The 18,364-nt window shown below is 30.6% G+C and overlaps 1 protein-coding gene across 2 annotated transcripts in view; it reads left to right on the top strand.

Annotated features, from left to right (window-relative positions):
• LOC132716708 (aminopeptidase O-like) overlaps positions 1-8,087 on the top strand; it is a 30,659-nt gene extending 22,572 nt beyond the window's left edge. Inside the window, exons 9-16 of one of the 2 annotated variants that reach the window (XM_060700033.1) lie at positions 511-618; positions 888-928; positions 1,741-1,804; positions 2,776-2,832; positions 4,555-4,650; positions 5,270-5,386; positions 7,003-7,089; positions 7,687-8,087. In XM_060700033.1, coding sequence (XP_060556016.1) covers positions 511-618; positions 888-928; positions 1,741-1,804; positions 2,776-2,832; positions 4,555-4,650; positions 5,270-5,386; positions 7,003-7,089; positions 7,687-7,833 — 717 coding nt within the window. In that variant the 3' untranslated portion in view covers positions 7,834-8,087. Of the gene's footprint in view, positions 1-510; positions 619-887; positions 929-1,740; positions 1,805-2,775; positions 2,833-4,554; positions 4,651-5,269; positions 5,387-7,002; positions 7,090-7,686 lie in introns of those variants that run through there. The other variant, XR_009623859.1, reaches the window with a different exon arrangement.
• The last annotated feature ends 10,277 nt before the right edge of the window (positions 8,088-18,364 follow it).

Here is an 18,364-nt window from a genome sequence, read left to right as displayed (position 1 = left end):
CAGCTGTATTTTGCACAGATTCAGCCATACTTTGCACACATTCAGCCATATTTTGCACATATTCAGCCATATTTTACACAGATCAGCCATATTTTGCACAGATTCAGCCATATTTTCTGCACAAATTCAGCCATATTTTGCACACATTCAGCCATATTTTGCACACATTCAGCATTACCATTGCACAAGTCTTGTGTTATTTTCACATTTCATTGCTATTGTTGTGCACTAGGTATCCTATAAGTGCCTTTGATTACCTTTGTAAATGTCAGGGATGTTAATATCTTTTATATTCAATTTTGCTAAAAGTTTTAGAGGTTAAGGTGTAGCTGTTGCTATTTAGGTTGATAACTACCTGCATTTGAAAGATGAGGTATTTTGGGTCATTTTCTGTTAAATTTGAACATAGCCTTTATGACAATGAAAGTTGTCATTGTGTCTTAGAATTATAAATACTGGTACTTTTTGTTAGATTTATATATTGAATTCAGACTTTGTTATTTTACTAAGGGATACTTTTTGCTGCGGCACCTTGAAGATACAGTTGGTCTCCAGAACTTCAAAGTTTTCCTGAAGGAATTTGTTAAACGATTTATGCACAGTCTGATAGATTCAATGGTGAGTGAACAGATTTATCATTTAGTCTGTCATGAAATGAACAATGGCAAATCTTCCCATTCAATATTTATTACTGTAAAATTATTTTGAAGTATTATGCCTATCTACTGTACTTTCTTTTCTTTTTTTTTATCAAAAGACAAAACACACATCAATATTAATGGTAAGGTATTTTGGCCTTCTCATTCAAACATTCTTGCATTTCTACATCTTTAGTTTATAATCATTGTTAGAGACAATTATTGTTTTATACTTTTTTATTTTTCCAGGATGTCATTCAGCTTTTCTTTACGATGTTTCCTAATGAAAGGTAAACTTAACAAAATGTAAAGGTTAACACAAGTCTGACCAATATAAAATACATATTTTAACTATTTTCAGATTCATGCTCTATTTCATGAAAATTTTGAAAATGTTTTAAAAGTAAAATATTGTGGTGTGAACAAAAAGAGTTATTTACACAGTGCACACAACAATCCATGTAAATTTTCAAAAAATATGTCAAAATACGCAAAATTAACCAGTACTATATGAGCCGCGTTATGACAAAACCAACGTAATGCGTTTGCGACCAGCATGGATCCAGACCAGCCTGCGCATCTGCGCAGTCTGATCAGGATCCATGCTGTTCACTATCAGTTTCTCTTCTTGTTATAGGGTCTGTAAGCGAACAGCATGGATCCTGATCAGACTGCGCGGATGCGCAGGCTGGTCTGGATCCATGCTGGTCGCAAACCCATTATGTTGGTTTTGTCATGACGCGGCTCATATGTTTGCCGTGCAGTAGAAATGTTGTGATAAGTACTGCAAAATCAATCTTTAATCACATATAACATGAAACATATAACTTGAATCTTAAAATCTTAGTACAGTTTTCTCAAGTCTGATTTTCTTGAAATAGTTTGACTCCTCTGGAGGCATGCAGCTTAACTGCCAAGCAATATTGTCAGCATTTTTTAAATGGACATCAGCCAATTATTAAGAGAAAACTTGTTGTTGTTTTTGCTTGTATTCATAGGTAAAGAAACATTTAATATGAAAATTTTCTATATGATTTTCACTCTTAAACATGTATTCATGTTCATTTTGTAACAGTTTGTGTTTGTACTACTCTAATTATAGGTCAGTATCATTATCAGAGAAGACAATATTTTGTGACTGGTTGAACTGTCCTGGACTTCCTAAAGTATGTATACTCAAATGATTTTACATGTGGGTTAATTTTTTTTTGAAGAATGTATGCATGTATTTTGTATAACATGGTTTTATGAGACAAAATTATTTTGCAGGTTCCATAATAGTCACTGCTGATACGCTAAAACATAAAAAAAAATATAGTACAATTCATAGAAAAGAGATTATCATTTATTGATAATGTTTTACATAAGATTTGAAGAAGTTAAAAAAAGAGTAAAGAAAAAAGTTGAAAAAAGCTATTTTTTATTTTGTGCATGAGACGTTTTTGTAAAATTGAATGGAGACAGATTGTTAAAGGAATAAAATAATCATGCTAGTTGTAAGGCCAGGTACATATACATAAAATTGGTACGGTTATAATGACTCTGTATTTTGTATTAAGGTCATAATACTATTTTCATAACATTTTGATACCTTTATGATGCAGTACTGTACATTCATTGAGATGTGTCAAATAAAAGAATCTGGATTTACGTCATAAGTCAAGGTCACACTAAGAATGGAATAGAAATTATCAAAAAAAGTGCATTGATGATCATGTATAGTCAAAAAACATCTGACATGTTCAAAATCCATAGTTAAAACTTTATAGAAGCACATGTTTGCCCTATGTATAGAAGTAAAAATTTATTCATTTCTGAGGAAAGTTCATTCTTTTTTGAAGAAGTTCATTGAGTAATTAAAAGCCTGCCTTTTACTGAAATTCAAATTTTTTTAGCACATTAATACTAATACATTTTATTCAAAATTATCTCTTTGATTTTCTCTTAATTTGTATAAGATTACATAAAAGACACATCCAAAATCCATCCAGGGTTTTCTAGACAGGAATGTTAATGTTAAATTCCTTTAGAAAAAGAAAAAATAATCTAAATTTCTATAAATTATTATATAATATAAACATGTTTTATATTCTTTAAATTTGCTGTTGATTTATTTATGCTAATTTGTTATTTTCAGATTTCAGTTTGTTGTGATCAAGGGAGCAATAAAATGAATGAAGAAGTTATTGAATTGGTAGGTAATAAAAGCAAAGACATTGATAAACTTTTAACCTGCTGGTATTATAAGCCATAAGCTAGTAAAAGTTAGGCAACAATTGCATATCTGTGCAGTCTTGCAAGGCTTAATACAGTTTGTAGCTCAATTTTTATGCCCTTCAAGGGTCATAAAAATATTTTGAATTGTCCGTCTATCCAGGCCAACATCCATTGGTCTATTACTTTCATTTCATCCATTATATTGTTACAAAAGAAGGAAACAACATAAATCATCAGTTAAAGTAGAAACTTTTACTTATTTATATTGAGAAATGCCACAACGATACAGAAATACCAGTAAACCCCAAATGTTGGTATGGCAGGAGGCACTGTTTAACATGCAAGGCCCATGTTTGTAGGTCAAAGGTCAAGGTCACACTTGGAAGGATGTTTCCATAAAAATGCATTGCATTAATAGTCATGTCCAATCAACATATTTGTCATTCATTGATGGATTTGAAATTATATGGCATAAATTGGTTGGGCATGATAATATATTGCAGTATGCAACAATCAGGTCTCCATCTCAAATGTCAAAGTTATACTTTTCCACTCCAAAACGTATGCATTTTTCATAAAAGTGCAATTATCAATAGACCATGGCCAATGAACAAATCTCTCATTCGTTAATGAATTTTAAAATAACTTGGCAGTAATGTGTTGGACATCATGACCATGTGTTGTAAGCAAGAGTCAAGCCATCAGCTCAAAAGTTAAGGCACACTTTGATGTCCAAAGTTGTGATATTGATATTTGTAAAAATGTGTTTATGATCTCATGCCTTCAAAAAATTCTGTCATTTATGGATGAATTTTGAAATAACTGGACATTATTTTGCTAAACATGATGTCAGTGAGTCATGCTAAAAAATTTGGTCTCCAGTTTAAAGGTCAAAATCGCACTTAAACATCCAAAGCCATACTATGAGTGTGAATAGGTGGTTATTCTGAGCCATGACTCTGTTATTCTTGGATGGTTTGAAATAATTAACAATAAATATCTGGCAAATGAACTGATTTGTCTCATGCAGCACCAAGGCTTGTAGCCCTAAGATCAATGTCATACTTAACTTGAAAGAAAAAAGTTCTTGTCCTTGGTATGACTTTCAGGGCATATATATATACACTATAACAGATCTAGTTGTAATTTGATATTGACATCCCTTAAACATAGAATGAACTGTTGGACAAATCCATTACACTAATTCAGCAAGTTCAGGTTAAATAGAAGTTATTTCAGTAATATTTTGCTTACATATATAATAAACAAATACAATAAGACTTTGATGCAAACCAAATCATTATTAAAAAGATTATTACCTCTTTCTAAATGTTACATGCTTAAATGAATTTGGTGCATAATAAACCATGCATTCAAGTTTAAAGGGACTCCACTGAGATTTTTGAAATACTTTTTCAAGATGAATGTTCCTTTTGATCATTTCAGTTTTAAGTGTCCCAGCTGTTTTAGCCTTTGGACCACAGTGGACTTCTTTTAATTAATATTTATATGTACATGCAATTATTTTATAAGTCTATCTTATCCTGATGCATATAAACACACACCTTTAGTATGTATGAGGTTTGTATATTGTGTATGCAAGGCTTCTGTATTTTGCAATGGTTTCATAAATATTGATCTATGAATAAACTTATTAAGTAATAACAGTTTTTTCTATTTTGCTTCATTTCTTTGATAGGAAAAAAAGATACTGGACTGTCACAAAATCTGGACTAAATTGCACTGGAGGAAAAGACGGAAATTAGATATTGAATCGAAACTACACATAAGAAAGGTAGATATAATTATTTTCATTTGGAAATCTACACATAACCTTTACAGTGACTTCAGATGTTTACAGTTGCGCCATACATATGATATACATATAATTTAAAGTACATTTGACATAAAAAGTAGGGTTTTGTACACACAGAGGACTATTTCTCTATATCTGTATTACATATGTGAAAAGAACTAAAAGAGCAAAAATTTTGTTAAAAATGTTCAAATCACAAAATTAGGAATATATGATGCAGAGCACATGGTGGTAATAGTTCAGTAAAAATTTGGTTGAATTTCCTTGAGAAATGAATGTGAGAATAGTTGCACATAGATGAGTTTAAATCCCTTGAGAAATGTAGGAGTTGTGCACAGGATAATATATCTCTAAATATTACATATGTGAAGAAATTAAAAGGGCAATAATTCTGTCAGAATGATCAAAATGCGAAACCCTGACATGCAGCAGGCACATGTGTGAAAGTTGCATTCCCTTGAGAAATAAAAAAGTTGTGGACAGAATAAATTGTTACAGCCTCACCACTTAACCTGTACCTTTAAAGTAAATAAACTATATATATATATATTTTGATAAAATTAATGTTTTTGGAATAAAGATGAAAACTTTTTTTCAGTTAAGGCAAGTTCAAGTTCTCTTATTATTGGACAGATTACTGGAAAGTGAAAAAATTCATCATGATATTCTTCAGCACCTAAACAAGAAATTGATGCTCTCCTCTACAAATGCAGATGTAAGTATAGGATTCTATCAGTTCTAAGCTTATTGAAGTTGATATCTGGAAAATATCAGAACAATGCTGGCGGTGTCCAATTTTGTCCTGAGCATATCTCCTATATGCATGGAGGAATTTTAATGAAACTTCATACAAATGTTCACCACACTATGAGAAGCAGTGCCATGCAGGAACTAGGTCTCTAGGTAAAAGTTCAATGTCACACTTAGAGGTTATTGAAAAACTCTTTTTAGGAGCAAAACTGCTAACTTGGCACAAGTGTTCACCATTGTGAGGCGGAGTGTTGTGTTCAAAATATAGGTCCTTGTGGCCAAGGTCAAGCTCACACATAGGGGTCAGTGCTTAGATTAAAAAATATGAAAATATGTATTCCGACCATTTAGTCATCATTAATTGAGGGATTGAAACACAAATGGTCATTATCATGACTACTGGTGTGAAACATGTAATTTAGGTTCATATATGCAAGGTCAAGGTCACTAAAGATGATAGACAATGTCACTCAAGATTAAATATAAAGATTTTGTCCAGAGCATAATTATCTCCTACACATATGGCTATTTTAATATAATTTAGAACGAATGTTAAATATTGTGAGAGCAAAATTTAGGTCCCTGTGGCCAAGGTCAAGGTCACACATAGGGGTCAGATAGAATTATAATACTGTGTATTCGGACCATTTAGTTATTTATATATTGAGGGATTAAAACACAAATGGACATTATCATAACTACTGGTTTTGGTAAATATATGCAAGGTCAAGGTTACTAAAGGCAATAAGATATAGAAATTGTTTGGCCAAAGCATATGTCCTCCAAGCATGGTTGGATTCTAATGAACTTCATAGAAATGTTCACCACTATGGGAAAGAATGTCACGTGCATGTGAACCAGGTCTCTAGGTTAAAGGTTAAGGTCAAACTAAGAGGCCATTGAAAAATGCTTGTTAGGAGCCGAACTTCTATTTTCATTGGGGGATATTTATGATACTTGGCACAAATTTTCACCATTGTGAGGCTTATTTACGCACATAATCCAGGTCCCTGGTTCGAATATCAAGGCCACAAAGAGAGGTCAAAGTGTGTGGACTTAATTGCTTTAGTTCCAGGTTTGACTGAAGGATGCTACGTTTTAAAAAAAACTAAGGGTTTGACTTTCTTTGTTTACAGTTCTATTTTTGTGGTGAGGTGTACAAGAATCATAATTCCACACAAAGATAGAAAGTTGTATGCACCAGAGAAAGGGGCATTTTGTGCAAAGTGTGTTTTGTCTACCAGTTTTAGAGATATTGTGTGATATGTTTCCTTGTTAAAGACCCAACTTTTGCACTCATTCTTGTAGTCTATTTTGGTCTCATTTTAGTCATATAATATGATGGAGTCAGTCATTTGAAAAGACATATGATGAGGGAAGGTCATATATGTGAATAAAAATTGAAGAGACAGACTCTTTAACGGAATTTTTTTTTTTTTTCGTTTTTTTTTCACTCTTCGTCGCTCATTTCACCTTTTTCAGCTTTGTTTGTTCAAAACTAGTATTGATTTAAAATAAGTGTTAATGATATATCTTACTTTGACAGTAAACATGTTTTGACAAAATACGTCTTCCTTTCAGGTGAGTCATAAATGGTGTGAACTAGTTATCAGACATAATTTACAGGAATATTTCGAGGATATTAGGCATTTCCTTGTTCATCATCAGGTTTGTAAATAATTTTCTATTGATCCTATTTTTTTATTAAACAACAGCAATATCACATTTATTATTGACTCTGTTTATTGCTATGTAATAATATGGAGTCTTTGAAAAGAGAACATTTGTCACTCCTTGGTTCTATATGTTTGTTCAGATAAATCTTATTTCTTCTATAGGATTTAAATGAATACAATTAAAATCGTCAAAATTCACTTTATTTAAGTTCTTAAAGAAGTGTACACATTCATACAATTACCAAAACAAAACGATAGTAATTAATAAATGGACAATCTGTATATGCATGTATAGTAGATTGTATAGTTTGTTATTACAATTGTACATACAAAATACTTCAATTAGTAACCATTACATTGCTTTAACTATTACCACGCTTAGTATCACATACTTTCAGACGGGCCAGTTGATATTGGCCTGCATTTTTCGCATCGGTAGAATAGATGAAGATACAAGCAGTGCTATTAATCTGAAAAAATGGTGGCTTGCCTCTTGTCTCTTAAAAAGGATATTAGTTTTGATATTCAAAAACTTAATTCAAGATATTTATTTCGCATTGTGTCATCTTTGTAAGTTGATGTTTTACAGGCGATGGGAGTGTATCTTTTTGGCGAACTCATTATTTCACGAGATAAAGCACAACGAAATTTAACAGAAAATGTGTTTACAGCACTTTCAGACGACATGGAGGATGGTGTAAAAAAAGTTGTACAATCAATGATTTATGGGAACTGAAACAACAACATTGTTTTAATTTGAAATATGTGGATGAAGTATTAATAGCTGATTTGATGTATTATTGACTTGTGAGCTATTTAATTATATAAGATAAGGGAATATAACGACATGGTCCTATCTCTTATATCTGTATCAAACTTATTACTGTTCTTTGCAGCCATTTTTGCGAAACCGTTGCTATTTCTGGTTTGAGTAATAGATAATTTATTATACTTGTACTTTGTATTATATTGTACCTTCAATATGAAAATTGTTATTACCAAAAACTTTATAGAAACAGCGTTGAAGTATTTTGGAAGCTTTCAAGTTAATAAGAAGACTATTGATCAGTTTGATTTAGTCCTAACGTATTTCACACTTCATTAGACCATATATCTTTTAGATAATTTCAGAAAGGTGCCAGAGCAAACTTAGATAAGGTTTGACCAAATTAAGTGTATGCTACGAGGTGTATATGTCAATGACATCGCATGAAAAGTGAAGACATCATCTTAAAATGGCGCATTTGAGAGAAAAATTGTCTTGAATTAAAAGTAAAAATCTTTATAGTTATAAAGATTTGCACATGTAAAAAATATTTGATGTTCATTAAACGTGTGTTTGAAGCTTTAAAAATGCCACTTGGCAAAAAGAACACGATGACAGTATTGTCCTTTTATCATGATCTTTTCCTCTTATTGCAGTTTGCAACATAAAGAACTAAACAACTGTACGCCCGATGTTGTAATAAATTTTAATGTATACAGTATTTTTGAAGCATGCAACATGGTGAATTGTTTGTGCGTATGCATATGTGTTAAGTTTATGTATGCATGTGTCCGTTATATAGATTATACATAAACATGTGTAGTGAACTTGTTCAGTCCAATTACCTCCAAACTTTGGCAGTTCTTTTCCTTGTGTTGAGTCCTGAATATATTAATATAAAATATATATTAACTTCAAAACTAATATGTATAGTTCCAAATATTTATAGATTCGTAGTTGAATTATAATATATACAACTTGTCTGCTATCTTCCATTAAAAAACAACAGGAGAAGATAACTAAAATTTGTTCAATAATTTGTTTCAATCATGTTTTACTTAGTCATGTAAAGTTAAAGGAAATTCTTGTTTAAATTTCTCTTCTTTAATTTGGCTTCTTTAAAAAGGATTACAAGTTTCGGAAATATTCATCTATTTTTGTAACTAGATATTTGCATTTTAGATGTTTGCGAGAAAGCTAATATAATGCTATCATATCATAATATGACAAATGAAATATTATTAAGTCTTAAATGAAGATATATTAAGAAAAAGGAAAGTGTAGTGGTTTCAAACGCAGTATCAAATCCACTCATTGGACAAAAGAACAACAAAAAGAAAAACAAAAACACACACGCATCAAACAAACAAAAATAATGACAACAACAAGAAAATTGTTGTTTTTTTTCTTCAAATTTGTCATTTTCGGAATGATCTCCATTAGAAGCTTAACATTTGATAGCAAAACCTTAGAAAAAAATGGACCGTTATTACACTAATGTTTAGAAAACATTAATTTATTAGGCTAACTCTTGAAAAATCAATTCTATAAAAAATGCAATTTTCTCCGAGCCTTGTGTCATTATTGTGAAATGCAGTCTTAGATATGCATAAACTACACAAACACAACTTAAAGCCAGCAAATCATATTGATAAAGTGTATGATAATAATGTTCATGCAAACGATCTGGCATGGTTGATTCAGGTTTTCAATGATTCATTAACATTACATTATAGTATTTTAAGCGCTTTTTTGTAAGTGTATATTTTAGCATGTCCTTTCATGCAAATAACTGTAGCGTTAAATAGAGAACATGGTATAAGTTTAAACTTGCTTACGTAACAAGTTCTTGCAACTGTTGACATTGATTCCTCTTTTTGAAATTAACCAGTATTTGTGTCATGAGGAAACATGGTGGTGACCCGAGTAGGGCTCGAACCCATGATCCTGTGGTTGAGAGGCAGACACATTTACCACCAGGCCACCGCGCCACCTGTACATGACATGAAACAAAATCTAAGACTAAATCTTACTAATTTTATTTCACTAATGATTGTGAACTTTACTTCAATATATCGCAATGTTTTGCTGTACTTATATTACTCAATGACGTCTGTGTACACATTTATAAACATACATTGTTAGTTCACAATTCTCATATGTCAATCATCTTCACATATTCAAATATAGTGAAACAACAATATCAATATTTTGTACTTTTCTTAGTTATTTTGTCAAATTATGATTCAATTCAATTCAACCTTTATTGCTTTTTTCGGCAAGTAAAAAAAAACGTTTGCCTTTGGCAATACATACCAAACACATTTTAATCACTTGAAATATGACATACACAAAACAAATATACAATATACATGATTAATAAGTTTATGATGTAAATAATATTCACTGAAAAAATAAAACAAAATACTCAAATATAAGATCTTTCTTTTTTAGTATTGGCCAAACATATTCGTTTATTTAATTAACTTTTATATAGAGTGGGGTAGCTGACAAATAGCAATTCATTTACACCTGCTCAGTAACAGAGTACGATTGTTGCGTCTAAAGTAAATAATTCAATTCTTCTTAATTGCTCAAAATAATACTGCTAATACTGCATGTCCTGGCAAAAAGATTTGCATAATTGGGGAAAAACAATTCAGTCTCATTTTCATTTGAACTTGCACTGCTACATTTTGGACAAAGAATTTTAGTGCGCATGCTGTTCCTTTAATAAATATAGTAATTATACGTGAATTATGTCAGTAAATGCGTCGTTTGTAACTGTATTTCAAATGTTAATTTCAATTGTTTGGAGTATGTGATTCGTAAGTAACGAAAACATGTGGCATAGTAAATAGTCTTTTATATTGTTCAGTCACACTTGTTAGCAAAGGAGTTCTTTTCAAATTTCACATGGATTCCGGTAATTGATTTTGGCCAATCGTTACACCTTTTATTGTTATGACCTTCTCGTTGAGGGGTCAAAATAATAATAGGGATATCATTTTATGGGAGTAATAAAACTCTGCGAGGGTCATCATTTTCTCGATATATGAGATCATGTAATAATCAATGTTATGACTGGAAAGTAAAAAAAATAATATCCGGGGTCATTTGATAAAACAGAAAATCGTTTAAACGTCATCTTCCCTTCATCATTTTGTAGATTTTTGTGAAATATTAAAATGACTGATCATTATGTGAAGTTTTACAAACATGTGTAAAATTGTTTAGAAGTAAATAAAATAATCTTTAAATTGCATCTCCTCATCCTTGCTTAGATGAAGTTTTTCTAGAATAGTTGTTTGGTGGTCTTTTACAACAAATTGTAAACTCCGGTCTGCGACAAGATGTCTGCAGAAATCTAAATACCGAAATAGGTTTTAACATTTGAACATTACCTGCTCAACTGGTAGGCAAATTTCGATTTAATTCAAAATGAATTCTTTACAAAAAATCATTTATTCATTACAGACTGCGGAACAAATGGCTGCATGCATAAATACATTAGTATGTATTCTCAAACGAGCGATTAGAGGTTACATATTTATGCAAGCTTTCAAACATTCTTCTCAAACATTGATAATTATAGATATGACACAATAACACATGTCAGTTAGACATTTTGTAATACGATAAAAATGTTCATTTGTTTCAAATGCATGATACATTTAAAGGGTTCTGTCATGCTTGATATCAATGCCAGCTTGTCTCATTCCGCCATAAATTACTAAGTAGTTAAAGAATGAATAAGACCGAGCAAGTTATAAAATATTGCTATATTATTCAAATTTTTAGTCACAAAACTGTAATGCATTTTAAATAACTTTAAATACTTTTCTTGAAAAGACGAATTTGAAAACGAGGCACTGGAGCTTTATCTTGTAAATTATACATTTCATCTTACAATAACAGTGCACATAAGTACTAATGTACTCTTAAATAAAATATGTGATGATCATGTCATAAAAATGTATATATAATGAAATTATCTCTAAAGGCATTATAAAACAAAAAAGTTAAATTATAATAAAGATATTCGATACAGTCATACCGACATTTTTCTTAAAAAAATAATAAAAAACCAACAAAATAACACCAACATGTGCACTGTGTGATCAGTATGAAAACATTCTTCTGTTTCCAAGGCCTCAATAACCACCTTCCTTCATGTACTCACTGACTGCACCTTTCCTCAAATCTATATACGTAAACATACTCAATTCCGATATGTTAAAACAAACATCAAGCAATATGCTTACTTGCAAAAGAAATACAGGCATAAACAAAGTTTGAGACACTGCACGGGATATAAAATTCTGAAGTCTTCAAATTGTTACATGTTTATAGAAATTAGAAGACAACCTCATTGCATGGGACATATTGTTTCGCAGTTTGTGAAACATCAGGGTTCCATTATGAAGGTGGCTCTTTTACAGATGTAACATGCTAATATTTATGGTTTGGATTTGTACGGATTTGTTGCAGATCTTTTCTAATTTTATTTTAGGAAAAATACAATTAGTGATACGTCTACAATGTACTATTGACATAACAAGTTTTTTCTTTCGAAAAACACTGTTTGAGGAAAATGTATTACACAACACATTTTATAAAATGTCACTTTATTTGTAGAAATGAACTGGCCGAACTATAATTGGTATTGCTATCTTTGTAACGATTATAACTATTACACATAATAACATGAACAGAAAATGGACACATTTTCACTTTATGGTAAAGAAGCGTTGTTTTCATTTGATTATTTAATCGGTAATGCATTTGTTTCATTCCAGGTACACAATCAATTAATAAAGGTGGGCTTACTGTTACATTTCCAATAAAAGATGCGATTATTCAAAACTGGCATTCGTCTGAGATAATTGTTCTCCGAAGAGCTTCTATTTATGAATGTTTAATGCATTATATAATCCTTTTAACGTTTGATCTGTCAGATTTAACTCAATAGAGCAATGGCATAATCGCAGGAAAATCAAGGGATAGTTTGATAAGTTGATATGAAAAACGTACAATATCAGTTAGAGCAACAGAGTGGGTATCAGTAAAATTGATTATGTATGAAAAATGCTATCGAATAAACATGCAGCCATTTTATTATTAAGCAACCACACAGGTATTGAATATAATAAATCCGGTCTTCTTTTTCAATTAAATCAATAAACCGTTTTTATTTGCATGGTGTATTTTAAAGTTTAAAAGATATATTTTAGAAAATCGCCAACATTAAACGCACTGTTATATTTCCACAGTCAATTCCTTAGATGTCCCCCTTTACTAATTTCAATGTGAGCTTAATTTTTATTCAACGTATTTGCCTTACACATCTAAAAGACTATGTGATATGAGCTTGTAAAATATATATGGTGCATTGTATACTTCCGTAACTGAAAGGTTTTGACTTATAAAACATTTTTTTTTTCATAAATAGTTGTATATTAAAGGAATGAAAACATGTATACTCCATATTCACCACGTATGTGAGTTATTCATAATAGCTGGATTGAAAGAATAAACAAAAACAAAAAATAAATAACTAAAAGTGACAATCCTGTACATGGATAAATACGTTATAAGTTTTTATTATAATGCACAAATCAAAGTCCAAAAGATTTCCTTTGTTTCTTTGTAAAAATACTATAACCCATAAACTGCTGAATTGTGGAAAGGTAAAATGTCAAATGGAGAAAATTAAAACGGTCAGTTATAGTTCATTATTTACACTGCTTGATCAAGTTGTGAAAGTATTAGAATAACGTATTTATTAATAGCAAGCAATTTTAATATCTTGCAAGTACAAAGTGAGTTACACCGCAACATGTATAGTTTTCGACATCAGAACATGCTGTTAACCAAACTTGCAAATTTCTAGTTTACATACGATGTCACTGACATGCCATGGCTTACGCAATAATGCACATGTTAAAATTTGAAAGCTAAGCACGCCTAACAAATCGTCGTAGAATGAAGATATCAAGCTTGTTAGACACAACAAAAGGTATTCTGTGTGTGTGTACAGCAAATATAGTATTAAATTTAGCAGTTCCCGATAATGTAAAAAAAAACAAGAAGTACCTTATGCGTTTACGTACATTTTGTAGCCACGCAATTCAGCAAATCAACATATGCTACCAAAACGTTATGATTTAATCTCAATACTCATCATATTGAAGGAGTAAATAGAGTCCTTAAAAAAACAAACAGAAAGCTGTCTCACAGTAAGTCAAATGATCTATATCGTCCGTTTTCAAACGACCATGTTCAGTTGGGAACATATTATTTGATATAATATTCGACATTGTTAACATTGCTCATGTATTGCCGATTGTTATATTGTAGAATCGGTGATAACAAGATAGCCACAATAATAGCCATTAATCGCTCATGAATAAGATTTCATGATAAGGTAATAGGTAATTTTTAATAAATTTTATCCAAATCAACCAAACGGTGAGGAGGAGATATCATTTCGGTCTTATTGCTATATTTAGCTCCAAATATGTAGTAATAAGACAATCTTTACGGAAAATGCATCATAGGAATAATTTACTTTCAATTCAAATATTTTGCTAGTTTTCGATGATATCCATTTACAAAAATCATTGTTTTATTTTTAAAGTAACACCAAATACCATCACGTCTGCTGCGTGAAATAAAGCAAATACTTTTGACATCTTTCATCAACGTATTGTTTTAGCGTTTTTGATTTACAAAAGCAGTCGCAAAGGTAAAGTAGACAAAATGGCGTCATAGTATGTTACTGAGAACAGACTCGAATAATGTCATCATTTTCTCTGGGTATTGCCGTTTAATCAAAAGGGTAAAGGAGCTCTGCAGACTATGTTTGCGTTGGAAGACCATTTTAGCTCACGGCGGTATTTTGACGTGTGTTATGAATTCGTAGAAACAGACAAACGGACGATAGTGCGTTACTGCAATCAGAATATTGACATTTTTGAACAGTTACACCACGCCTGGTGTCAAGGTTAATTAACAATGCCTAAATGAATAAAAGTAAAAGGTTATCCGTAAAATTATTTAGGCGGTACAATGGGTCTGGGCCGAGAACTGCTTTTAAACAGGAATCGTATTGATTACATTTTAGGCAAACTTATAATTTCTCTGAGATAAACAGCAGAGAAATTATGAGTGTTTGAAGGAAAGTCAAACTGTATGGAAGAAGGAGTTTAGTTAAATGACTCATGGCATCTAAACAAAGCAGTTTATTTCAACAGTTGAGAAAGAAATTAAAATGTGTAGACTGATTGATGCCAATAAGAGTGAACTTTTTATCATTTTATCATCATTAAAGACGTTCAGTTTTAAAATTTGATATTTATCAGCTAATTTATACCGTTTACCACTTTGTGGAACTTGTAACGAGTGTGATGTAACAACATTCCGTTCATATATATTCTTTCTGGAAATACAGGTTTTTGATTTGACATTTGAGACAAATGAACTAATCTTCATTTAAAATGAACTAATAAAATGCTTATTCTGTTATCATAATTGCAGATGTTGCTGGCTGGGTTTGATTGACTTTGTTTAATTCATTTATTTTGTGGAATCAAAGTATCATGCAACAAAACAGTTACAAAACAGTTACAGTGTCTCTAATGCGACTGTTTTTTTTATTAATATTTAAAAATGCCCGGGGCATCTTCTGGGTTCTGCCTAAACAAATGGCCCAGTCTTACGTTCATATTAATTTTGTATAGAAAAGAAAGGCCGAACACCTCTCTATTCTATTATTGACCATTTACTGATTTGTCTTCAAACAAGTATCTTTATATTTGAAAGAGTGATTAAATTTTAAACTAATCTGGCTCCAACTTTTTATCAAAATTATATTTTTAAACTAATTGTATTTACCTCTTTCATAATACAGCATGTATGATGCATATACTGCTGTTCATCATACGTTCAAATGTACTCTTCTGTAATTATATTTTGCTTGTAGATAAAATAACATATACAAGTTCAGTTAAAGAACACGGGCTTGAATTTTCACCAGTATGAATCAGCTTTTCATGAATTGTTATTTTCCAGATGGTATGAGACATTAATTCACACGCACGCGCGCTCGCGCACGCACACACGCACAACACCAACACAGAGTTGAATATTGAAATCTAGATCTACATTTGTTTTTAATGTAATAAACAAACATGAATAATTTGATGCATTACTTTTTAAATCATACTTAATATTTAGAATAATCTAATATATACTTGTAATTTTATTTCAATTATCATTGAGTAAAGCTAGATTATATAATATTTGAAATATTTTGAAAATTTACAAGCTACCTTAAAAAAATAAGCAAAATATAGTACACATTTCAATTTCTTCCAAAAAGGGTTGAAAGTCCACGAGGACACAAAACATGCAAAATATATTTGATTAATATAAAATATGTTCTATGCACAATTTAATCATAAAAAGTTAATGACAGCAACTAAAGGATCCCGACCGATAAACGTATTTAACATTGAAATTGCTTCTGTTTTGCAGCAAAACGAATCTCTTAAATGTTAATATAACAATATCAAAACCAAAATGTTGTCAATGTTCCCATTATTCATCGGCTGGATAGCATCCTCACATGCAAGAATCAAAAGACCTTGTCGCGACTCAAAATTACAGGGGTTGGAACAAGTGGTTTGAAGTCAATGACATGAGCAACTCGGGCACTGATGTCCAATTTATCCATACATACATGAACAAATGTTTACAAAGATGCGTCATTGATATGTGTGATGGATACTGCTATCAAATCGTTGAAATGTAAATCACCTTTTTGGTTGAAAATTCAAATATTTAAAACAACTTATAAGTAGGAATGATTTCTTATTGATCTTTTAGTTTTCTTATTTTTTAAAGTTATATTATCTCATAATTAGGAATATGAAACTTGAACATTTATTGATTTACTTACTAAGAAAATGGCGTCGCAATTGAAGGGCTAGTAAGAATGTAATTGCATAGATATTTCTTTTTATACATTATCAAATACTTGTTGACTTTTTCTTGTAATAAATATTTGATGTCATCGTTCAGATGTCTGAAAAAGCAATTCGGTTGTTTTGTTAAAAATATAAACCTGAAAACCAAATGGTAAAATCTCTCTAACTGAATTTTTGAATTATCGCATCTTTTATTTGGAGCATCGCTAGAAGCGCACCTGCACGATTGATTTTGTAAATGCTGTTATCTTATTAATTAATCAAATGTGAACCACAAATATAATCATGAAAATTGCGATTAAATGCGAAGTCGTTTCTATGTTTTCACAAATAATGTGTAAAAAGATGTAGATTTGATATCTTTGACTGTAACAATACTTCAAATGATTGGACTATACCATTTGTAAAAAACAATTATAGATATAGAACAGAACAGAACAGAACAGATACTTTATTTTTGACTTGTACAATCATACATCGTCATACATAAATAAACAATTTTACAATACATACTAACATAAATCACAAGATCGGATCTAAACATGTCTCTTTTATATCAATATAGAGGATGAATTATTAATATATTAAGTTGTATCTACTATATCTAAATTATTTCTATAAGACATCGCATCTCGTACATACAAGGATAAATTTAAAAGTATACTTCTATTGTTTGATTTTAACATATCAGTGAATTTAAGCATACTAGGTCTTATATAATAGTATCTTTTTATATATTTTTTTCTTATATCAATATAACAAGGACAAATTAAAACGAAATGGTATTCATCTTCGACGTCATGTAGATTACAATATAAACAATACCTTTCATTTCTAACAATTCTATTTCTATGAAACCTACCAGTTTGCACATGTTATGAATGCGAAGATATTCTAATTCTTGTAAGATACTTCCTTAAAGTACTTGGTATTATATCAAGATAATTTTCATATACAAAAGAATCTTTAACATGATTATACAAAACAGGACTGCTCTCTTTACCAGAAAGCCAACTTTGTAAAAAACAATCAATTAACCTTTGTTTAAATATTGGTAAAAATATTTTACTATTTACGGAATCTGGAAAATCCCAAATATCACTAAAACCATGATTACATAATAACAATTTAAGATTTGATAACCAATTTGTCTTACCATTATTACAGTCTTCAAGAGCAATGCTATATACATTTTTTAGAATGATATTATCTGTCTCAAGCATTTTAAACCAGAATCTTAAAATCTTAACATATCTTGAAATATATAAAGGATAACGTGCTAGTTCACCATACACAGCAACATTACACGAATTAACTTTTACATTTAATATTTTTTTACAAAATTTAAGATGAAGTCTTTCAATTTCCTTTGATTTAGTAAAACCCCAGATTTCAGCAGCGTAATTTAAAATTGAACCAACAAAAGAGTCGAAAAGCTGACATAACACTTTAGGTTTTAACTGATATCTATTACAATTAATCAATAGTACATTTAGAGCTTTATGAGCTTT

Source organism: Ruditapes philippinarum, unplaced genomic scaffold, assembly GCF_026571515.1.
Source record: "Ruditapes philippinarum isolate M1 unplaced genomic scaffold, ASM2657151v2 ctg515_1_1_1_1, whole genome shotgun sequence".
Classification (NCBI taxonomy): domain Eukaryota; kingdom Metazoa; phylum Mollusca; class Bivalvia; order Venerida; family Veneridae; genus Ruditapes; species Ruditapes philippinarum.
This window is presented reverse-complemented; position numbering and strand designations above follow the sequence as displayed.